Genomic DNA, 25,201 nt, shown 5'->3' on the forward strand with positions numbered 1-25,201 from the left:
TGGGTGGCTCAGTGGGTTAAGCCGCTGCCTTCGGCTCGGGTCATGGGGGTCCTGGGATCAAGTCCCACATCGGGCTCTCTGCTCGGCAGGGAGCCTGCTTCCTTCTCTCTCTCTCTCTGCCTGCCTCTCTGCCTGCTTGTGATCTCTCTCTGTCAAATAAATAAATAAAATCTTAAAAAAAAAAAAAAATGCTAATAAGATAAACAGGATCATTTTGGAATGATAAAATGGTCAAGTCATCAGAAAGATGAAACAACTCTAAACATACATTCACCTAATAACTCAACACCCAACTGTTTATAGCAAAACTGACAGAAACTGAGAAACAGACAATATGACAATAGTACTTGAACTCAGTATATCACTTTCAATAATGGATAGGACAACTATGCAGAGATCAATGAAGATAAAGACTTGAACCATACTCTAAAACAACAGTGTAAGTCTGACATGTGAAGCACATTCCAGCCATGAACAGAATATACATTCATTTCAAATGCACATGGAGCTTTCTAGAATTAAGTCATATGCTAGGCCATTAAAAAACGCAATGAATTTAAAGGGGTAAAAATAATGCAAATATCACAGTGGTATGACACCAGAAATAAATAACTGGAATGAATTTGGGAAACTCGCAATATGCAGAATTAACACACTTCCACATAATCAAAGGGTCAAAGATATCAAAACGGAAATCAGAAAATATTTCAAGATTAATAGAAATGAAGACAGAGCATACCAACCCCAAGGGGGTCCGACTAAAGCAGTACTGAGGAAATATATACTTGGAACTGCCTGTATGAAAAAGAAACATCTTCAATCAATTACCTAAACTTCCACATTAAGGCAAAGGAGGAAGAAGAGCAAACTAAAGCAAAAGCAGGCAAAAGGAAAGAAAAATAAAGATTAGAACAGAAGTTAATGAAATAGAGAAAAAAATTAAGTAGCAATATAGACAACTAACTGAATCCAATGTGATCCTTTGAAAGATCAACCAAACTGACAAATATTTAACTAGACTCACTAAAGGAGAGAGAGAAACAGAGAGAGAAAGAGAAATGACCTACATACTGGGATCAGCAGTGAAAGAGGTGATATCAGGACTGACCACACAGAAATAAAGAGAATTGGGAGATTATGATGACAATTATATGCCAAAATATCAACTTGCTTCTATAAAATAGACAAAAACACAGAAAGACACAAATGACTAAATCTGACTGAAGAAGAAATAGACCACCTGGAGGTGCCTATAATGAGGTAGAACATAGAGTCAATTGTGAAAAACTATTCCATGTAAAAGCCTATTTCCAAATGGCTTCACTTGCAAATTATACCATATGCTGAAAGAATTAATAACTTTTCCAAACCCTTCCCCCCAAAAAAGAGGAGGGAACCCAACTCATTCTATGAGGCTAGATTATTCAGACACCAAAACAGACAAGGATATCACAGGACAACTACAGACCATTATCTCTTATGAATGTGGACTCACACACACCCACACACACACACACACACATACACACACACAAAGATCTCAACAAAATGTAGCAAATCAAATCTAGCAACATATAGAGTTAAACAAACCTAATGAAATTTATTCTGGGAATGCAAGATTGGTTAAACATCCGTATCAATCAAGGTAAAACATCACATTAATATACTAGATATACTAATATACTAGAAAACAAAAGCCACATGCTTATCTCTACAGATGGACAAGAAGCATTTGACAAAATCAGATACGTTCTCATGATAAAAATTCAACTACTGATAAAGGAAATTTCCTCAATCTGATTAAAGGCATTTATCAAAACCCTTAAACTAACATCTTACCTAATGGTGAAAGATCCACAATACTAAAATAATGTTCACTCACGGCTTCTATTACACATTGTGCTGGAGGAGCACCTGGACTGTTCAGTCAGTTAATAGCCTTTGGCGCAGGTCATGATCCCAGGATCATGGTCCCAGGGTCCTGGGAACTAGCCTTCATGGGCTCTCTGCTCTGCGGGGAGAATGCTTCTCCCTCTCCCTCTGCCTGTGCTCCCTTTGCTTGTGCTCTTTTGTTCTCAAATAAGTAAATAAAGTTAAATTAAATATAAAAAGGGAAATGCCAAGTGAGGTTGTCAGGTTGGCAGTTTTGTTTCTGAAAACTGGGTTCATCTCTCGATGGGTTCAAGGCAAAAGACTCAATGAAACCAAAGAATGGGAAAAGGAAGGTTTACTGACACATAAAGGAGAACACCAGGGATGTTTCCCAAAGCAGCATCTCCCTGAACAACACACCGGGGAAGTTTCAAGCTGAAGGTACAGATGTCATGACTCCTCTGATGGAGGACACCTGACCCTCAGCAGGGACTGCTGTCTCTGCTGCTCCTGGCACCTGGGTGACACTCGTGCCACTCCGGCCAAAATGTTTCTGCACAGACTTGGCACCAGAGCTGGGAGCCCGCGGCTGCCACGTCCCATCAGACCCACCTCCAAGCAAGGGAAAATGTTAAAGATACCTTTGCCAGAGGAGAAATGAAAAATATCGAGTTCTAAAAATACCGAAAATGAGAAACTTGTGATTGGATCATGTAGTCATTGTTCTGATTCCTGGGATAAGGATTATGATTCGTTTGTTTACCCCTCCTGGAGGACAGACAGCCATACTACATAGTGTCTGGGGATATGAATGGATGTTCACTGCCTGTTCTCCAGAACATCTAGTAATCATGAAAAAATGTTGTATGCAGGAACAAGTGTGACTCTGAAAAGGGAGTTTGGAGGGGGCCACATTACAGATGAAGTGTTTGGAACAGTAAAGGAAGATGCATCATTACCCGGATATAAAAAACACTTGCCCTCACAATCTTCTCCTGCCCCATTGACCAAAGCCAAGGAAAATTACGACAGATTAAAATTAATCTGAAATGGGTGTGGACATGAAGCTTCAAACACCACAAGAAGTAGCATTTCCTATTTCTTGAGAAACTTTTCAAGCCTTGGAAACATTAAGTGACAGACAGCTCAACTATGTGCAATTGGAAATAGATATAAGAGATGAAATGATAATTTTGGCCAACACAACAAAGACAGAACTGAAAGACTTGCCAAGGAGGATTCCCAAGGATTCAGCACACTACCATTTCTTCCTGTGGAAACATTCCCATAAAGGAGACGGTTTGAAGTCCATAGTTTTTATTGATTCAATGCCAGAATACACATGCAGTAAAGAGAATGGATGCTGTATTCTAGCTGCGAGAGCTCTCTGCTAGAAACTGTTGAAAGACAACTACAAATGGACGTCATTAGAAAGATCAAGATAGGGTGCTTGGGTGGCTCAGTCAGTTAAGGGTCTGCCTTCAGCTCAGATCATGATCTCAGGGGTGTGAGATCGAGCCCCACGTCTTGTTCCCTGCTTGGGAGGGAGCCTGTTTCTCCCTCTCCCTCTGCCCTCTCCTCTGCTTGTACGTGGTCTCTCTCCCTCTCTCTCTCTCTAAAATAAATAAAATCTTAAAAAAAAAAAAAGAGGAAAGATCAAGAGAGAAAATGGGGATGAGTTGACAGCAGACTTCCTTTACAAAGAAGGACATTCAAAGCAAAAGATACATAACAAAGTTTTGCAAAACTGAGAGTTCCTGCAGCAAAAAGAAGAATTCAGAAACTTACTAGGGGTCCAGCTTAAAGTGAAGCCACTGCTTATTAAAATCATTATATTAAGGATTCCAATACTAGTTTTTTTAAAAACAGCTTTAAGTACAGGAGAACTGTTACATCACTGCCTGCAGGTCAGCTCACTGAGCTGTTCACTTCTGTGTTCTTATACACTAACAATGAAAATACAGAAAGGGAAATTAGAGAATTTATTCCATTTACTATAGCACCAAGAACCATAAGATACCTGGGAATAAACCTAACCAAAGAGGTAAAGGATCTGTACTTGAGGAACTACAGAACACTCATGAAAGAAATTGAAGAAGACACAAAAAGATGGAAGACCATTCCATGCTCTTGGATCGGAAGAATAAACATTGTTAAAATGTCTATACTGCCTAGAGCAATATATACTTTTAATGCGATTCTGATCAAAATTCCACCGGTATTCTTCAAAGAGCTGGAGCAAATAATCCTAAAATTTGTATGGAATCAGAAGAGACCCCGAATCGCTAAGGAAATGTTGAAAAACAAAAATAAAGCTGGGAGCATCACGTTACCTGATTTCAAGCTTTATTACAAAGCTGTGATCACCAAGACAGCATGGTACTGGCATAAAAACAGACACATAGACCAGTGGAACAGAGTAGAGAGCCCAGATATGGACCCTCAACTCTATGGTCAATTAATCTTCGACAAAACAGGAAAAAATATACAGTGGAAAAAAGACAGTCCCTTCAATAAATGGTGCTGGGAACACTGGACAGCTATAAGTAGAAGAATGAAACTCGACCATTCTCTTATACCGTACACAAAGATAAACTCAAAATGGATAAAAGACCTCAACGTGAGACAGGAATCTATCAGAATCCTAGAGGAGAACATAGGCAGTAATCTCTTCGATATCAGCCACAGCAACTTCTTTCAAGATATGTCTCCAAAGGCAAAGGAAACAAAAGCGAAAATAAACTTTTGGGACTTCATCAAAATCAAAAGCTTCTGCACAGCAAAGGAAACAGTCAAAAAAACAAAGAGGCAACCCACGGAATGGGAGAAGATACTTGCAAATGACAGTACAGACAAAAGGTTGATATCCAGGATCTATAATGAACTCCTCAAACTCAACACACACAAAACAGACAATCATATCAAAAAATGGGCAGAAGATATGAACAGACACTTCTCCAATGAAGACATACAAATGGCTATCAGACACCTGAAAAAATGTTCATCATCACTAGCCATCAGGGAGATTCAAATTAAAACCACATTGAGATATCACCTTACACCAGTTCGAATGGCCAAAATTAGCAAGACACGAAACAACATGTATTGGAGGGGATGTGGAGAAAGGGGAACCCTCTTACACTGTTGGTGGGAATGCAAGTTGGTGCAGCCTCTTTGGAGAACAGTGTGGAGGTTCCTCAAGAAATTAAAAATAAAACTTCCCTATGACCTTGCCATTGCACTCCTGGGTATTTACCCCAAAGATACAGATGTCATGAAAAGAAGGGCCATCTGTACCCCAATGCTTATAGGAGCAATGGCCATGGTCACCAAACTGTGGAACGAACCAAGATGCCCTTTAACGGACTAATGGATAGGGAAGATGTGGTCCATATACACTATGGAGTATTATGCCTCCATCAGAAAGGATGAATACCCAACTTTTGTATCAACATGGACGGGACTGGAAGAGATTATGCTGAGTGAAAGAAGTCAAGCAGAGAGAGTCAATTATCATATGGTTTCACTTATTTGTGGAGCATAACAAATATCACGGAGGACAAGAGGTGTTAGAGAGAAGGGAGTTGGGGTAAATTGGAAGGGGTGGTGAATCATGAGAAACTATGGACTCTGAAAAACAACTGAGGGTTTTGAAGTGGCGGGGGGTGGGAGGTTGGGGTAACAGGTGGTGGGTATTATAGAGGGCACGGATTGCATAGAGCACTGGGTGTGGTGAAAAAACAGTATTTGTTTTTCTGGAAATTAATTAATTAATTTAATTTTTTAAAAAAAGAAATATACACTATCCATATGAGGATCACTAGTATTGGTTTTATAGCATACCTTTTTTCTGTGCATAATAAATTGAATCAATAAAATCAGCTTTTCATAGAAAGCATAAAAGAGAAAAAAAGAGGTTACAGAAGACTATATAGGATGTGCTACTAATTTTGTCATACTGTTTTTTAAAATTTATTTTTTTGACAGACAGAAATCACAAGTAGGCAGAGAGGCAGGCAGAGAGAGAGTTGGAAGCAGGCTCCCTGCTGAACAGACAGCCCGGTGCGGGGATCAATCCCAGGACCGAGATCAGGACCTGAGCCAAAGGCAGAGGCTCCAACCCACTGAGCCACCCAGGCACCCCACAAGAACCACCTTCTGAGTTTGGAAGTGGATTGGGACAGTTGAGTGTGTTTCCTGGTGTCCTCTCTTGGAGTATCATGTAGGTCAAGGAAATATGTGGACAGAGGGGGCTCTGAGAATGCAGGTAAAGGCGGAAACTCTATAGTCCACTGGCATCCTCTGTGGTTCAAACAGAACTGCTCTGGCTGCCAACCAAACACCACAGAGAGCTAGGAGGCCGACCCCTGGCAGGGAAGCCTTGAACGTACCTGGCACGTCAGAGCCATAATGGTAACCCCAAAGGGCGACAAAAGGGCCTTGACAGGAATGCATATTCTGGATTGGACTTTGCTCATTCAGCGGTATATGCAAATGGTCAGAGTCCTATTAAAACAAACAAGCAAAAAACAAAGCATAGTTTTGCTTCAATTAAAAGTCTAAAAAAATAAAATGCATAGAGAGGACTGTTCCTGTGAGAACAGCTCAGGAGATTTTACACATACACACCTCCACACACTACCCCCAGAGCAAGATGGAGAACACGCTGAGCTTCGCAGAGATCCCCAGTCAATACGTCACCACAAAAGGTGTCAACTTCTGACATTATAAATTGTCCTGGTCTTCAACTTCACATACAAAGGGTCATACTCCTGTGTGCGGCTTCTTTCTCTCAGCGCCATGTCTGTGAGATTCCTCTACGCTGCAGGGTGTAGCCACGGTCCAGTCTTCTTCAGGGCTGCACAGTATCCCGTTGTACGAATAAGCTACAACTTATGTATGTATTTTCCTGTCATACACATCTATGTTGTTTTGCATCACTGGAACGATACACAGTACTGCTGAGACAATCTTGTACATGGCTCTTGGTGCACTTGTGGGAAAAAAGTACTGAACCAGCGAAGAATGCTCGGTCACATTTCCTCACACCACAAACAATGACAAACCATAACATCCCAACATCCCACAATGGGCATACACACATGCTGACAGAGTAACAGCTTCATGGAGAATGGGAAAAGGCAGCAGAAACATTGTGGAAAAGGGGTGTCGGGCCACGGAGGCATGAAGTGCTGATTTACACCCCTTCACAAGTGTGCGCTCCCACCCAGCATGAGTGGGACTACAGGATGGTCCGCACCACACACTTTTTCCTGGGGGATCTGAGAAGGGGGAGGGGACAGGTGCCAGTGTGAGTCTACAGTCCTTCCCAAGGGAGAGGACCTCGGTATAACTATGGTTCAATTCAACATTCTCTCATCCTACCTGATGCAGAGTCTCAGGACAGGGATGCAAGTGTGAATGCAAGGAACGGGAAGAATCCTAAGACATTGTAAGAACTTTGTTAAACCCTGATGTGGGAATTCCTAAGGGCTTGAAGGGGAGGGCTGTGCCTTCACCCCACCCAGCAAAGTTGGGGCTGATGGCGAGCACAGCTACATCCCCTGGTGGTCCCTTGCCCGCCAGTTCTGTCCCTGTGTTTCCCTCCCCTCTATGACTGGGAGTGGACTGGGGGGGAGGGGAGCTTGTCAGACTTGTGTTGCTGCCCGCAGTGTAGACTAGCACAGCAGCCACATATGATGTCCCTTCCAACGGCAGAAAGTGAGGTATAAATGCAGAGAAGTAGAAATAGTAACTGAGGGTAAAGGGTGGGGGGATACATTCGCTATGTCATGAGGGAAATCCATAGTACATTAGCGCCTCGGAAGAAGTTTGAGCAAGAAATGACACTCTTAGCCCCATCATCCCAGACACCTGAGAGAAAAAGCCATGTGCTGTGAGAACATTCCTGCTTCTGGAACCTGGCAACACTGAGTGGACTCAGCAGACCCGAGTGGGCCTGGGAGACACTGTCCTCCAGTAGGGAGATGGGCTGACTGTTAATGACCGGATGGGACAGGAGTACTGGGCCAGCATCTCTGCAGTTCAGGACCTATTGCTTCAAGGGATCAGTGGTCAAAGACCACAGAGTGGCTGTGGGATAATAAAAATATGTGGTCTTTGTCCCCAGTTCCTGGCACCCAACTCCCCAGCCCTTGGGATCTCCTGAGTGATAAGAGTGTCACTGGTACGCTAATGAGATGACTTGGCCGAGGGTCTTAGACAGTTCAGGTTGGGGCTGATGGCCAGGAGGACCAAGCCATGACTAGAGAGTTGGAGCCACCAGCGTCACTTCCTGACCTCTGTGGAGAGGCTCTGGGGGCTGACCTCGGTCCCCAACAGCCAGTGACTAAATCAAGTGTGCCTATGTCATGAAGCTACCATGAAGACTGATCTATAGTGGGGTTCACAGAGATTCTGAAATGGCGAACATGTCCACGTGCTCTGAGGGGGGGCACATTTCAACAGGGACAGAGTCTCCAGCACCAGGACCTGCACGCTCCCACACTCCCAAGCCTCTTCATCTGGCTGCTCCTGTGTGTCCTTATAATAAACCATAACAGTCAGCATAGAGTTCTCCTGAGACCTAGGAATCCTTCTAACAAACTATTGAATGTCCCCCAACTTTGTAGACAACTTAAACAACAGTGCCAGGGACATGGGAACCTGAGAGTTGAGACTTGCCCGTGAGCTGAGGGCAACTTGCAGGATGAGTCCTCCCACCTGTGCCTCCCATGCTGACCCCAGGTCTACAGGGTCAGGTGCAAAATGAACAAATTGGAGGACACCCAGATGATGACAGGGAATCAGAGAGTTGGTCAGCTGGGGAAAGAAACCCTCTCCGCCCCATAAAGAGAAATTGAGAGTTAGAGCAAGCGAGTAACCTGCATCTCATCTTGTCCAGGAGCAAAGGATAAGCAGAATGGAAGCTTGTCTATCATGTCCATCTGCCTGCGACCAGCTATTCAGGTCCAGTTAAGGAAGGAGACTCCATACCGGACCCAGTATGGCGTCACGGATGCCACACACCACCGAGAACATCACACTTAACCCACCACGACTTTAGCTCTCAGGTTCCCATGTCCCTGGCACTGTTGTTTGTGTTGGGCAGCGGTCACATAAACACTGACAGATGCTAGAGAGTTTCTGCCCAGAACATCGCCACACACGGGGAAACAGACACAGTCACACGACACGTCGGTGCACACAGATCACTCACGTCTTGCAGACTTGGGGTTTCTCGTCCTTGCAAGAACAAAGGAGGGCAAATCTGTCCTGAGCCATCAGGCCACCAGCCCACCTCACCACTGCCCGTGTTTGTGAGCGAGAACTGCAGTGGACGACATCTGGGACTGATCACGTAGTGTCAGGGGAATGAGACGACAGCTGTCATTTATTATCCACTTGTTCCCTCGGCCAAACCTGAGCACCTACAGAGCACCAGGTTGAGCTGCAGCCTCAGATCTGTGCTCCGAAAATGACAGTTAGTTGTTCTCTCTCCATCCCTCGCTGCCAGCACCCCAGCAGCCTTCCGACATGAGAATTCTGCGGTCAGGGCTTTGGAAGAAACCGCCTTCCTCCAGAGCAGAGGAAGACTTGTTTCCCCCACATCCTTCCACGAGACCCAGCATGAGGCTCCTCCAGACAGGGGAGCACACGCTGGACCCAACTCACGACCCACAGATAGAGAGATGCTGCCACTGTGCATGTGACAGGGGGCGTGAGTGGCAGGTGTCCCCCAGGTCCATGAGTGGCCATAGTGGATGTCCCGACCCAACCAAGTCAGTGGTGCGAGCAGTGATCTCTGTGCCTGTGGCAGAGGCTGGGGTTCCCGTGTGAGACGCAGCTGGACCGGCCACTGCAGGTGTGCTCCTGGCTGCACAGGAACATGTTCCCCAGGAACATGTTACATCCACAGAAGATGCACGTGCATATGTGTGTGTGCACTACCTTCTGTCCAAGTTCCAGCAGGGCTGGGTTCCAGGGTTTGTTCAGAGGAACAGCTGCCGAGAGCAAGCATTCAGAGATGCTCATCATCCCAGCTATGAACTACTCCCTAATCCTCCCCCTGATGACACCAGGTGATGAAAAAATGCCATAAATCTCACACACCGCACCTCATGACAACAACTGTCCTCCCTCAATTTACGAGGGAAAAAAAACATAGTAACTGTGATTTTAATGCCCCCCACCCTGGCCTGCTCTCCTCTCTGACCTCAGCAGCTCCAGATCCGGCTGAGCACCAGGCTCGCTTGTGGGGATTCTCAGAACACACAGGCCTCTCTGCAGACTCACAGACTCTGAATCTCCCCAGACTCACAGACTCCGACTATTTTGCACATGACCAACCATACATACTTTCAGCCTGAGCATAACTCCTTCCTTTTCCACCTGGTGAAAGAAAAAAATCCCATGAGATTATACACAGGAGGCAGGGCCCTAGAGTCTAGATGAAATAGATAGCCTGGACCACAGGGAAGTTTCCAGAATGGTCACTACAGACCTAGGGCAGGATCAGGGACATGAAGGAAAGAGACGGCAGGGCAAGATTAACCATCTCCATGCAGTCTTTCCTCAGAAAGGACCTTGCTCTAAAACCTGTGACTTCTGGGAATTGGGTCCGTCACCACATTCATCAGGGTGATTAATGTGTCCCTTGCTCTCACCTCTGGTTTACTACAGTGAATGTAGCAATGAGCACACGGTGGACGGGCACATGTGTGCAGAAGACATTGCCCATAAACAAGGCAGGACAGACTTCCACCTGAGCTTGGGACACTGCAGAAGGACAAGAAAACTCAGAGCACTTCCCTTCCCTACCTGAGCTCTCCTTCCTCCCCATGACAGCTCCAACCACCACAGTACCAGTGACCACAACGACAATCAGACCAGCCACGATGCCCATGATGGGAATTGGGGGCTGAGGAGAGGACCCTGGGAAGAGAGGATACAGTAAGGACCTTGACCCATAGGTCTCAACCCAGACCCTACTGAAGATCTCCACAACAGAACCTGATGTCCCTGACAGGAGACTCTGTACCCAGGTGTCCCTCCTTACCCCATCTCAAGATAATGTGCTTGGGCAGCCCCTCATGCTGCACATGGCATGTGTATCTCTGCTCCTCTCCAGAAGGCACCACCACAGCTACCCACTTCTGGAAGCTTCCATCTCCTGCAGGCTTGGTCTCCACAAGCTCTGTGTCCTGGGTGAGGTCCTCCTCCTCATCACTGTGCCAGGTCAGGGTGATCTCATCAGGGTAGAAACCCAGGGTCCAGCAGCTCAATATGACCCGATGATCAGAGACGAGATGGTAGGTGACATGTGTCTTCAGGGCATCTGAAGAGAAGGGTCAGAAAATTCAGGAATTTAGGGAGGAGTTAAGGTGATGGAGAAGTAGGAGACCCAAAGTTCATCTGGTCCCTAGAATCAGCTAGATAGTTATCAAGTCATTGTGAACACATAGGAATCAATGGGAGATGTGAAGAAAGAAATGCCACAAGGCTACAAGTAGGAAAAGGGGATTGCTTCAGGAGGCAGATGCCAAGTTTTATAAAGAGCAGAGCACAAAATCAGGACTTTTGGAAATCTGCTCCAGTGCAAGAGGTTCCTGGCTTAAAGGTACTGAGGTGTCAGAGAGGGGCAGAATCTGAGGTGGGACAGCATGGTCTCAGGATCCCCAGGGTCACAGAAAGAACAGGGGGGCCCGAGTATGCAAAGCTCTCAGGCATCAGAGCGGGGAAGCCGGCTGCATGCTGCGAGTCTGGGTGCTGGCTTTCTGCTCCACGTTGCCATGAGCAGGGAGCCGCTGCACTATTCAGTGAACCACTCTCTAAGAATGGGCCCGGTAAGCAGCAGAAGTCCAGCCAGACCCCCACCTTCCCTGGGTGGAACTGCACCGGTCCCTGCTGCAGGAGTCCATCAAGTTTGGAGTTTTGAGACTCAGTCATGTTCCTGACATAAAAACGCTTGGTCACAGGCTGGGTGAACACAGAGTTCATAGGAAAACCAGGGAGACCAGGCTGATCAATTGCGTTTCTGTGCAGGCTCACTAAAGAGTGGGGAGTGTGAAGTTTCAGATCCAAGTCTAGAGAGCAAGGTGCAGCCATATTTACCCCACTGACCAGAGCTGAAAGCCTCAGGGACCAAAACAGTGTCACCTAGTGGAATCCAGAGATTGAAGCACTGATCAAAGCTTCCCAAAAAACAAGAGTCTGGGGCCTGATGGATTCTCTGGAGAATTCTACCAAACATTCAAAGAAGAAATAATACCTATTCTTCTGAAACTGTTTCAAAAATAGAAACAGAAGGAAAACTTTCAGACACTTTCTATGAGGTCAGTATTTCCTTGAGCCCCAAACCAGGCAATGACCCCATCAAAAAGGAGAATTTCAGGCCAATATCCCTGATGAATTGGATATCAAAATTCTCAACAAGATCCTGGCTAATACAATCCAACAGTACATTAAAAGGATTAGCCGGGGCACCTGGGTGGCTCAGTGGTTTAAAGCCTCTGCCTTCGGCTCGGGTCATGATCCCAGGGTCCTGGGATCGAGCCCCGCATCGGGCTCTCTGCTTAGCAGGGAACCTGCTTCCTCTTCCCATTCTCTCTGCCTGCCTCTCTGCCTACTTGTGATCTCTATCTGTCAAATAAAATAAATAAAATCTTAAAAAAAAAAAAAAAGGATTAGCCATCACCACCAGCGGGGACTTATCCCTGGAATTCAAGGGTGGTTCAGCATTCCAAATCAATCAATTTGATAGAATACATAAATAAGAGAAGAGACAAGAACCACATGGTCTTCTCAATTGATGCACAAAAAGCATTTGACAAAATACAGCATCCCTTCCTGATGAAAACTCTTCAGAATATAGGGACAGAAGGAACATTCCACAAGTTCATAAAATCCATCTATGAAGAACCCACAGTGAATATCATTCTCAATAGGGAAAAGCTGACAGCCTTCCCATGGAGATCAGGAACATGACAAGGATGCCCTCTCTTGTCACTATTGTTCAACATAGTACCAGAAGGCCCAGCAACATTAACCAGACCACAAAAGGAACTAACAGGTATTCAAATTGTCAAAGAAGAATTCAAACTCTCTCTTTGCAGATGACATGTACACTCTGTGGAAAACCCAAAAGTCTCTACCTTCAAATTACTAGAACTCATACAGCAATTCAGTAATGTGGCCAGGTACAAAATCAGTGCACAGAAACTAGTTGCTTTCTTATACACTAACAATGAAACTGTAGAAAGAGAAACTAGAGAATCAATTCCATTTACAATAGTACCAAAAAACACAAGATACCTTGGAATAAATCTAACCAAAGAAGTAAAGGATCTATATTCTAGGAACTATAAAACACCCATGAAAGAAATTGAAGACAAAAAAGATGGGAAAACATTCCATGCTCATGGATCAAGAATAAACATTGTTAAAATGACTATGCTGCCCGGAGCAATCTATACTCTCAACGCCATCCCAATCAAAATACCATGGCATTTTTCAAAGTGTCAGAGCAAACAATCATAAAATTTGTATGGAACCAGAAAAGTCCACAGGTCACCAAAAAAAATGTTGAAAAGAAAAAGCTGGGGGGCATCACGTTGCCTGATTACAAGCTATGTTACAAAGCTATGATCACCAAGTCAGCATGGTACTGGAACAAAAACAGACACATAGACCAATGGGACAGAATAGAGAAACCAGATACAGGCTCTCAACTTTATGGTCAACTAATCTTCAAAAAACCAGGAAAAAATATCCAATGGAAGAAAGACAGTCTCTTCAATAAATGGTGCTGGGAAAATTGGACCGCTATATTCAGAAGAATGAAACTGGACCCTTCTCTTACATCATACACAAAGATAAACTCAAAATGGATGAAAAACCTCAATTTGAGACCAGAATCCATCATAATCCTAGAGGAGAACATAGGCAGTAACCTCTTCAACATCGGCCACAGCAACCTTTAAGACAGTCCCCAAAGGCAAGGGAAACAAAAGCAAAAATGAACTTTTGGGACTTCATCAAGATAAAAAGTTTCTGCACAGCAAAGGAAACAGCCAACAAAACAACGGAAGAAGATATTTGCCAATGACACTACAGACAAAAGGTTGATATCAAAGATCTATAAAGAACTTCTCAAACTCAACACCCAAAAAACAGATAATCAAGTCAACAAAGGGAAGAGGACATGAGCACACACTTCTCTGAGGAAGACATACAAATGTCTAACAGACACATGAAAAGTGTTCATCATCACTAGCCACCAGGGAAAATAAAATCAAAATCACATTGAGATACCACCTCTCAGCAGTCAGAATCGCTAAAATTAATAAGTCAGGAAACAACAAATATTGGCTATGTTGTTGGTGGAAATGTAAGCTGATGCAGCTACTCTGAAAATACTGTGAAGGTTCCTCAAAAAGTTGAAAATAGAGCTACCCTACAATCCAGCAATTGCACCACTGGGTACTTACCCTAAAGATACCAATGCAGTTATCTAAAGGGGCATGTGTACCCCAATGTTTATAGCAACAATGTCCACAATGGTAAAACTGTGGAAAGAGCCTGTATTTCCATTGATGATGGATGGATAAAGATATTACACACACACACACACACACAGAATATTACTCAGCCATCAAAAAGATGAAACTTTGCTATTTGCAATGACATAAATGGAAATAGAAGGTATTATGCTAAACAAAGTACGTCAACCAGAGAAAGACAATTATCATATGATCTCACTCATATGTGGAATTTGAGAAACAAAACAGAGACTCACAGGGGAAGAGAGGAAAAAATAAAACAAGATGAAACCAGTGAGAGAGACAAACTAAAAGGGACTCTTAATCATATGAAACAAACTGAGGGTTGCTGGAGGAGACACGGGTGGAGGGATGGCGCCCCTGGGTGGTGGACATTAAGGAGGGCACATTTTGTAATGAGCACTGGATGTTATATAAGACTGATGAACCACAGCCCTGTACTCTGAAACCAATGAAACTTTGAATGTTAATTAATTGAATTTAAACCAATAAAACATTAAATATTACTTAATTGAATTTAAATTTTAAAGTGTTGAAAAAATTAAAAGATAAAAATAAAAAGACAAAAGAGGACTCCTAAAGTTTGAGAGAGGAAATAAACAGAAGCACTGAGAGCCTTCCAGGGTCCACAAGGGTGGGGATGCAAGAGTGTGTGAGGAGCCAGCATGGAGGGGACTGTGCCCAGACTGTGCTCAGTGCATCATGGGCTTTGACATGGTCGCTGCTCTGCTGGTCATCCTTGCTGCTCCTTGGTCCCTTGTACCATCAGTGGAAACTTGTCACACCAGGCCCAGTAATCACAACAACTCCGATCTCTCTTCTCTCTAGGACTTTATGCATCAAGATTTTCCTGTGAACAGGGTTGCCAGAGCTTAGGCCTGGTCAGGACTCAGCTCCCAAGTTTTTGCTGTCTTTTTCCTTCTCCTCCTCCTCCTCCTCTTGCTCTTCCTTCTTCTTCTTTGCTTCTATGGAGAATTAGGCCTGTTGTTTATTGGGTACAAGTTGTGGTCTCATGTTCCTCTGGTGTTCCCAGTCTGGGACAGCCCCAGGGGTCCTCTGTCTCTCATTGTCCCCACAAGGCCCAAGGGGCCTCTGCACACAGGAATATTTGTGGGGTTCAAAGGTGACTTTTTATACCAGTCCATCTCTTCTAGGGCTCATCTCCTTCTAGAGTTGTTCTGGATCATTCTTTCCATCTTTCCCCATCTTTTTTAAAAAGCATATTATGGAGTTAGAGACAGCAACTGATAATTTCTCATCCTCATTATATTTCAGTTAGTTTCTATTTTCTTGGCTCACCCACATGCCCCCCTGTTCTTGACACTAGTAATTCCAGCTCTGCTTCCATTCCTGATTCATAGAGTGATGAAACAGTGTCTAATTTGAATTCACATTTCTCTGGAATACGTGACCCACAAGCCTAGATGCACCTTTCCAGAAGGGAGAACTGTCATTGTTTCCTGTGCATGCCGGAGAGATGATGCAGGGAAGAGGACATGAGAATGTGGAGGAGACCACCAGAAAACTGATAGGTTCCATGAGCAACTGTGGCCTAGGGCTCATCTAGAAGAGAGAGGTTCTCTGTGCGGATCATTTTCCAAGTGATAACTGAGTGTCATACACAGAAACTCCTTTGTAGAAACTTCAGTCAAGTAGAAACAGACCAAATGGGCCCACCTGGTGGGGTGTATGTGCTGGTAGTGAGGGGCAGACTGTCTGCTAGTAACTAAGGGAAGTGTGTGTGTTAGAGGTTGGGAAGTGCAGTGAGGAAGGGGACCCAGAGGAGACCTGTGTGGGGACAGTGAAGATGGCTACTTTACAACAGTGGTAAGTGTGAGCCTCACTGAGAAGCTGACCTCTGAGAGATTAGAAGGACATGAAAAAATTGTGTAAGAAGAGGTCTGGGGAGAGTTCTTTCCAGGCAGGGAGGCTCCAGTGCACATGCACTAGAGGAGGACCCTGTCTGTGTTCAAGGAAGGATGAGGAGGCCACTGTGGCTGCAGCAGAGAGCAGGTGACATGAGGTCAGATACTGACCACATCATGCAGGCCTGAGGATGCGAGAAGGGTTTTGAGTTTCCTTTGAGTGAAATGTGGAGTTACAAGAATGAACAGATCAGGGTGGGGGCAAGATGGTAGAGGATTAGGGGACCCTATTTCAACCAGTCCCCTGAATTGCGCTGAATAGCCATCAGAGCACTCTGAACACCCATGACATCAGCCTGAGATGTAAGATTATACATCTGGATCTCTACGGGGGCAAAGGATCATCAGTCAAGAGGTACAAAACATGGAGTTGGGATTGTGCAGACAGATATCAGAGAAGAAACAGAAGGGGGAGGGTAGCCACATACATTACTCACTGCTTGTCAAGGTAAGTGTACACTTACTCCCCTCCACCTGTTTCACCCAAACCCCATGCCCCTACCCACCATATCTCTGGTAACCATCTGTTTGTTCTCTATGGTTATGTTTATTACTATCTATCTATCTATGTATGTTTATATTCCACTTTTTGATTTCTCTCTTCTCTTGTTTTGTTTCTCAAATTCCACATATGAGTAAAATCATACGGTCTTTGTCTTTCTCTGACTATTCTGCCTGCATGATACTCTCTTGATCCATCCATGTTGCAGCAAACGGCAAGATTTCATTCTTTTTTTATGGCTGAGTAACATTTCATTGTATAAATGTAGCACATCTTCTTGATACATTCATCTATCGATGGATATGTGGGCTATTTTCATAATGGGACTATTGTAAATAGTGCTGCAATGAACTAGGGATGCACATAGATTTTTAAATTAATGTCTTCATATTCTTAGGGTAAATACCCAGTAGTAAAATTCTGGATCATATGGGAATTCTATTTTTAATTTTCTGCAGAACCTCCATACTGTTTTCCACAGTGGCTATACCAGTTTACATGCCCATTAATAGTGCCAGAGGGTTCCTTTTTCTCCACATCCTCACCAGCACCTGTTGTTTCTTGTGTTGTTTTTTTTTTTTTTTATTTTAGCCATGTTGACAGGTGAGAGGTGATGTATCATTGTGGTTTTGATTTGGATTTCCCTGATGATGAGTGATTTTGATCATCTTTTCAAATGTCTATTGGCCATATGGATGTCTTGGTAGAAACAAGTCTATTCATGTCTAATGTTCCTTGGTTAACTGGAATATTTGTTTTCTCTTTGTTTAATTGCATTAGTTCTTTGCATATCTTAGATACTATCCTTTTATCAGCTATATCATTTGCAAATATATTCTCCCATTCTGTAGGTTGCCTTTTAGTTCTGTTCATTGTTTCCTTTGCTGTGCAGGAACTTTTTATTTTGATGTAGTCCCACTCCTTTATTTTTGCTTTTGTTTCCCTCAGGATTCATACCTAGAAAAATGATGCTGTCCTTGATATCACAGAAATTACTGTCTGTGCTCTCTTCCAGGATTTTTAGGATTTTAGGTCTTTACCATTTTATATTCATTTCTGTGTATGGTATAAGAAGATGGCCCAGTTTCATTCTTTTGCATGTTGCTGTCCACTTTTTCCAACACCATGTGTTGAATAGACAGTCTTTTTCCTGTCACATATTCGTTCCTGATTTGTTAAAGACAAGTTGATCATGTAAGTGTGAGTTTACTTCTGAATTTCTATGCTGGTCCATTGATCCATATGTCTATTTTTATGGCAGTACCGTACAGCTTTGATTACTACAGCTCTGTAATCTAACTTAAAGTCTGGAATGTGATGCCTCGAGTTTCACTTTTCTATTTCAAGATTGCTTTGTCTACTCATGGTCCTTGTGGTTCTATACAAATTTCAGTGCTTGTTCTACTCTGTGAAAAACACTGTTGGTATTTTGATAGAGATTGCATGAAATATGTAGATTGATTTGGATAACAGAAATTTTAACAATATTTTTTCTTCCAGTCCATGGATTGGATTCTTGCCATTTGTTTGTGCCATTTTCAATTTCATTCACTAGTGTTTTATAGTTTCCAGAGTACAAGTTATCCACCATTTTGGTTAAGTTTATTCCTAAGCACTTTATTATTTTTGGTGCAATTCTTCAATGCCTTCCCACAGCCCTTGCCCACGTGCCTAGCCATCACCAAGCTTTCCTCCCTCAGAAGCTCCTCCTGTGGGGCCCTTGCAGTCAGCCTCCCTCCTCCTTGCTCTCAGCCTATGCCCCCTCCTTCCTGTCAGTTTGTAATTAAGTTCTTTTAGGGCACCCAGTCCCCCATTCCCAGACCCTCAGCACTAGTTTCCCCTGCTGCCTCTTGCCATCCCTCTTCCTCACTGACTAGAAAACTGCTCCAGGTCCAAATGCACAGGTCCTTGGCCTTCATCCTGACTTTGGCTCCTTGACCCCAGTGGTCCTCATTCCTGACACGTAGCCCCAAACTGGTTGTTCCTGACACATGCTCAGCTGCAGCCTTTCCCTACAGCCAGGCCTCTACCTGCCTGCCTTCCAGGTATGGTTGTCCCACCCAAACTCTTTGGGGGTCTGACCTGCCACATCCATCCCTGCCTGAATGATCCCTACCATCTAGGTCCTTCCCCAAGGTGTTCACTATGGAGTTTTGGCTCTATTTTCTCATCTGTTTCTCCTCCTTTCTTATAGACTACCCTTGGGCTCACTGCCTAGCAGCTCTGAGACCCCTGCGCACTCTCTCTCCCCAGTGAACAATGGTAGGTCCATCCTATTCCCCACCAGGGGCATCATCAGGCCACTCTTCCAGTCTGGGTCTAGGCCCACACCTTCCCCTCCCCCAGAAGTACTGGCCTACCATAAACACCCTTGTGGTCACAATCCCCTCCACAGCTCCCCTGCCTCGCTAATCGTCCCTCACTTGGCACTACCTAGTCCCTGATGAAACTTCACCACAGGCATCATGGTCCATGTTTCTCCACTCCACCATAACCCTCCTGGGCACCATGTCACCCCTGGTCATAGATCATTCACACTTAACCACCCCCTTCATGAAGGTCAGGCCTTCATGCACCATGACAGTGAGTAAGACATGTCAAAGCCACAGGGACTGTGGGAAGAGGAATTCCTGGGACCTGAGACGTGACACACAGAGTGAGTGTGTGTGTTTTTTTAATAAGCCACTTCACACCACAGAAAATATTTAATAAATCCAGAAAAAGGAAAGAATATAATGACAGAAGAGCTTCTGTCTCAGTTCTCACTTCCCCTCCCTCCTTGGTGATAAGACCTCTGCTTCACCATGGCCTTCTTGCTCCTCTCTTGGTCCCTGAAAGTCAGCCTCTCCCTACCTACAGGAGCCTGTGTCTCTTTCTCCTGGCTCCTGTCCTGAATGTCTACCATCTCCACCTCCCTCAGCCAGTCCTTCTTCATTCTCCTTCCCCCCTTTCCTCTCTGCCTGCATTGGAAAGCCTCCTTCCTGTCCCTTGTACAGGTGCATTTCCTGTATCCTTAAGACTTCAAGCAGCTCAGCACAGCAGACCTTTTCTGAGAAACATTTGACATGCAGTTACTTGCAGGAAGCAGTTTCATTCATGTTCTGTTTCCTGCCCAGAGTCCCATGGTCTTCATTATAACCTCATGGTGGTGTCCCAGAATGGATCTGTGCATCAGAGAGTTCTCAGGAGAGAAGCTTGAATGGTCAGGCCTTGATGCACCATGACAGTGAGAAAGACATGTCAAAGCCACAGGGACCGTGGGAAGAGGAATTCCTGGGACCTGAGACGTGACACACAGAGTCGAAGGACTTGGAAGGTAACAGAGGAGTCTCAGAATGACTCTGGCAGACATCTAGCCCTGCAGGCACAGAAAGGAGGTGAGAGGGGGTTGGAGCAGGGGCGGGATGGGAGATTTCCCCAGGGAAGTTCAGGGCAGAGAGCAGAGATCTGTCTCTTTCCCTGGATTTTCCTGGGAGTGGGGGTGAGGATTGACTGTCTATGGATTTTAGCCTACAGGACCATTACTCAGCCAGCACAGAGAAGGCATGGAGGAGAACAGGGAGGGGCCCCTCTGGTTGGAGTTGTCACTGGGGCAAGGAAAGCAGAGGGACACAGGATGAGAGAAGTCACTGCTGGATAGTGGCCAGTTCACATTCCGTCTAGGAGATCTGGGCCTGGAAAAGCTGAGAAGACAACAGCACCAAGGTCTTCAGGCATTTCCACTATAATGGGGAGCTCTTCCTCTCTTACGATCTGAAGATCCATGGATGGACACTTCCCTGGTCCTCTGCTCAAACCTTGGCTATGGAAATCAAGAAGTCCTTGCATGTAAATGGCTGTCAAAGCTAGGATTTCTCAGCCCATATACAGGGAGAGCTTTGTAGAAGCAGCAGAAATATCTGAAGTCCTGGATGAGTTTCTTTGGCAGAAATGGTTCACCACTGGGGCACAGATTTTCTTCTCTGCTGGACCCATTGAACCTCCCCCCAACAGCCCTGTCCACGGAAGCCTTCTTTGTCTGATGGAATGCACAAAGGTTCTGCTGGTGCATTGTACTGTGATCCACCTGTCCTAATAAAGCCTCTGAATAAAGGATAGAGACACCAATCATGTGGAGACAGAAGTGAATCCTCCCAGGGGAATCTGGGAGGCTCAGCTGGTTGAATCCAACTCTTGATTTCAACTCAGCCAATGATCTCAAGGTTGTGAGTTTAAGCCCAGTGTGCGGCTCCATGCTCGGTGCAGAGTCTGTGGGATTCTCTTTCTCCCTCTCTCTCTCTGCTCCTCTGCCTGCTCATGAAATCTCTTGTTCTATAAATCAATCAATCAATCAATGAATAAAAAGACATAAATAAAATAAAAAAGAAGAGGAAGAAGGAGGAGAATGAGAAGGAAGAGGAGAAGAAGGAGTAAAGAATAAGGAGGAGGAGGGGAAGAAGTAGTGATTCCTCCTAGTGTCAACAGTCCAGGGAGGCAGTGGTCCTCCTGCAGAAAATTGAACCAGGGAAGATGAGCGTCAGGCAGGAGAGGAAGCCCTAGCCTCACTGTCACAAAGAGTTGTTTCCTGATCGTGCCCTCAGCCCACGAACCCACCCGTCATGTTCCACCCCTGAGCATCAACTCATGGATCCAACAGAGTGAGGCCTGGATGCCGGGTCCAACAACATGCCTGTCCAAAGGAACTAGGTCCTATGAAGCAGAACAGACCTGGAGAATGAGAGCTTCAGCCAGAGGTGGAAAGGCAAGAGAAACAGCCCTGATCTCTCTCTCTCTCCCTTAGAGGGGAGCAGGGCTAACCCTGTACCTCACTGGCTCTGTGCTTTCTTCTCCAGTGCTCTGAACTTGACCTACAGCCACACTTTGGAGGGGAAGTCCAGCCTGACAGGCTGGGTGTTCTATTTCTCTCCCAGGAATATCTCCCTGACCAGTATGCCCAGCAGTTTAGGGGAGTCCTGCCTAGTGGGAATGGGACCTACTGGATGTGTGTGGCTATAAGGATTCCTTAGAGAGAGGATCAGAGGTTCACTTGCTACATGGAAGGCACAGTGCACACCCTGTGACCTCACATTCTGGGCCTGGTCAGGACAGGAGGCAGGGTGGGGAGAAGACAGCAGTTCTGTGCTCCTGGGGTGCCAGGTCAATATAAGACCCTTTTCCAGGAAAGGCCCTGGTATATCAGAATGGAGTAACAACCTTCTTATTGCTGCTGGTTTCCTTATTGTCATTCTTGCATGAGTCCTCTCTCTAAGAACAAGAAGTCAACAAGAGCTGCGGGAGCCCAAGTGAGAAATATGAGCAGTGGGTGGGATGGGCGGGGCTCTCCTGGGATATGGGCAGTCCCTCGTGTCTGCACAATATGGAGGGCACGACAAGCCTCTGTAACAGGAGCTGAAGTCAGAGTGCTGAGAGAGTGGGAGCCACATGTATATATACACCCTTAGCCCCATTCAAAGCCAAGATCCCTGGGACCCTTGAGTGGTGAGCATGAATCGTCTTACTCTGGATGCGGATTGGGTAGTGGAGGCTGAGACTCCCTCCCTCTTCTGAGCTGGTCCCTACTTCTCTCTACCCTCAGGCTCAGCAAGGTTGGTCCAGGGGCATTTCCAGGTGGAAAGGTGCAGGAGAGGGGGTGACGGTGGCAGTTTCAGGATGCAGAGGGTGGATAGATAGCCTCAGAGATGGGGTCTCAAGAATCTCCTACACCTCATTTACAAGAAGGTTGTAAGACACACTGCCTGAATTGCTTGGGGAGTCAATGCTAGGAAAGGGGCAAGCGGGCTCTGGCAGCCTCAGCCAAGCAGCATTTGCGGAGGACCTGTGATTCCAGGTACAAGTGGACCAAGGAGCAAGGAAGGGCTAGTGTACCTGAAAGCTGAGTCAGGGATGAGAGTGGAGGGCTGTGAGCATTGGATTTTCCATTGTACAGACCCCACTGCAACCTCTCTTTCTAGACTGCCTGCCAGTCATCTGAGATTTCTGATGTGCCTTCCAGTTAAGATCTGTTGGCTCAGGGGAGGGGAGGGAGGAGGCTGAGCTGCAGGTGGGGTCTGTTCCTGTAGTGAGCATGGCCAACAAGCAGACCACAGCCCTGGTGCACAGGTGGTTATGCAAGTGGGGATCCAGACACCCATGGAGAGAAAGTGCTGTGTTTGTGACGACTGCCTGGCCTCGGGGGAAGAGGTAATAGGACCTGTCCTTCAGGGATGCCCTGTGCTCCTTGGGGCTTGAGACGGGTTGGGGAAGGCTTTGAGTTTCTGCTCGAGTGCTGCTCTTGGTCCCAGGGCCCTTTCCTGCTCCTGTCTTGTGGTTGGTGGAAGTAGGCCCAGGTGACAGTGCTGAGGTATCATGTAGGGCAGCTGAAGACTAGCACAGGCTGAGAAAAGAAGTGTGAGAGAGAAAATAGTGAGGGTGTTATCCTCCTCAGAGAAAGACAAAGCTGAATTTAGACAACTGAGGAAGTCCTGAGAGCACACAAAGCAATATTTGGCCCCAGATGGCCTTCTACTGGTTTCTCTTTCCTCCCTGAGCTTGTGAGCCTTCAAGACCTGGATTAACACCAAATGGCACCAACGGGCCATAATGGCAGCAAGCAGCATCTATTTTTTTTTTTTTTTTTAAGATTTTATTTATTTATTTGACAGAGAGAAATCACAAGTAGATGAAGAGGCAGGCAGAGAGAGAGAGAGGGAAGCAGGCTCTCTGCTGAGCAGAGAGCCCGATGCGGGACTCGATCCCAGGACTCTGAGATCATGAACTGAGCCGAAGGCAGCAGCTTAACCCACTGAGCCACTCAGGCGCCCAGCAAGCAGCATTTAACAGCCTCAGTACACTCCCCAACGAGAGGCAACATATTTTAGAATATTCTAGACCATTCAGATCTCCAGATAACTATAGCCCCAACCAATGTCACACAGAGCAGAAGAACTGTTGCTGGGCCTAGCTGACTCACACAATGAGAGAGAAAAAAAAGGTGGCTGTATTATTTGGAGATTTTTTTTGTTATCTAGCATTAGGTAACAGCAATGTCTAATGTACTACTATTATTACGTTTTATTTATTGTCTGTCTTTCCTGTGAGATAGGAAGCATTAGGACAATATGTGCTGTGTCTGTGGCATTAAATGATTACCAGGCCTAACAGAGTTTGGCCCAGAGGCATTCATGGAATATACTTAGAGGAAAGAAGAAAGAGAGAAAAAGAAAGAAAGAAAGAAAGAAAGAAAGAAAGGAAGGAAGGAAGGAAGGAAGGAAGGAAGGAAGGAAGGAAGAAAGAAAGAAAGAAAGAAAGAAAGAAAGAAAGTGATCAGAATTCCTTAAACTTGGACTTGGAGCTTGTAAGAGGAAAGAGTATAGGCATTTGGCATGGGGAGTTCTTTTTGAAGTGTGTCTGCGCGCGCGCGCTCACGCGTCCATGCACCTGCACAAGTTCCTATATGGGTTTAGTATGTACGTATTGGTCTTGGTTGCCTGAAGAAGGAACCAGGAATATGAAGAGTACCTCCTACACTCATATTCCAAACACATGGGTGGTATAGACAGGTAGCACCTAACCACCAGATGCCTCTGAGATGTCTTGGGCTTGGGTTTTAATTATGTTGTAGGTCATTGACTCAGCGGCAGGGCTTCAGGCCCTTTGGAGCACATGGTGAGCCATCCTCAAATCCCCAGATCAGCCATTAGGGTAGAAATGAGATTTGAGGTTGAGTAGCAGAGCTCCTGTCTAGCTGTTAAGGGTAGCAGACAGTGGGACCTGTCTGGTGGTCAGGACTGAAGATTCTAGCATTCACATCACTTGACATCACTGAGGAAAGAGCCAGTATCACAGTCTCTAGCATCAGAGATAGTAGTAGGAATGAGTGACAGGAACTCATGTCCAAAGTCATCTCCATGGAAAGCGGCAGTGTGTTTACCAGAGCATCTGGCATATTTGTGGGGCTGGCTGTAGATCTGGGAATCAACAGTTCTGGCTTGGAGACCTCTCTGTTCCCTAAAGCCAGAGTCCCTGGGCACTCAGTGGGGAGGAAACCTCAATATCAGTGTAGATTGTTGGGAAACACTTTACAAGCCAAACCTGACCAGACATGCATCGCCCCTTTATGTAGGGCCCTGTGCTACTGTCATAGGTCAGGGACATACTGGGGAGGTAATGACTGAGCAGGAATAAAGGAGCTCAGGTTTCTGTCCTCAGCCCTGTGACCACAAAGAGGTATTGCCACTCTGCTCTCAGATTCTCACCAAATAGCACTGAGGTGGGGGCAGGGAGGGGGCTGGAAGGAATAGGGATGTAGTGAGCACTCACATGTTCAGGAAAAAGTGTAGGCTCAAAAATGACATGGGGTAGGT

At 45.4% G+C, this 25,201-nt stretch overlaps 1 protein-coding gene and 2 pseudogenes across 1 annotated transcript; 2 read left to right on the forward strand and 1 right to left on the reverse strand.

The window, feature by feature from the left end:
* Window positions 1-3,697, forward strand: part of LOC132018571 (twinfilin-1-like) — a 6,557-nt pseudogene extending 2,860 nt beyond the window's left edge.
* Window positions 3,698-8,278: 4,581 nt separating this feature from the next.
* On the reverse strand, window positions 8,279-18,954 carry LOC132018572 (patr class I histocompatibility antigen, alpha chain E-like). The gene is made up of 5 exons (XM_059401523.1): window positions 18,942-18,954; window positions 10,931-11,209; window positions 10,693-10,806; window positions 10,231-10,263; window positions 8,279-8,316 (listed from the first exon to the last, which is right to left on the reverse strand). Exons 1-5 carry the CDS (start codon window positions 18,952-18,954, stop codon window positions 8,279-8,281), a joined length of 477 nt encoding a protein of 158 aa, XP_059257506.1.
* Window positions 18,955-19,118: 164 nt separating this feature from the next.
* Window positions 19,119-20,708, forward strand: LOC132018573 (MHC class I polypeptide-related sequence A-like; annotated as a pseudogene).
* The last annotated feature ends 4,493 nt before the right edge of the window (window positions 20,709-25,201 follow it).

Source organism: Mustela nigripes, chromosome 5, assembly GCF_022355385.1.
Source record: "Mustela nigripes isolate SB6536 chromosome 5, MUSNIG.SB6536, whole genome shotgun sequence".
In the NCBI taxonomy this organism is placed as follows: Eukaryota; Metazoa; Chordata; class Mammalia; order Carnivora; family Mustelidae; genus Mustela; species Mustela nigripes.

Coding starts and splice junctions, on each gene's coding strand:
- LOC132018572 (XM_059401523.1), bottom strand. Junction 10,264..10,692: donor GGGGAGGAAGGAGAGCTCAG/GTAGGGAAGGGA, acceptor TTCTTTCACCAG/GTGGAAAAGGAAGGAGTTAT. Junction 8,317..10,230: donor GAGTTATGCTCAGGCTGAAA/GTATGTATGGTT, acceptor GCCCCCCCTCAG/AGCACGTGGACATGTTCGCC.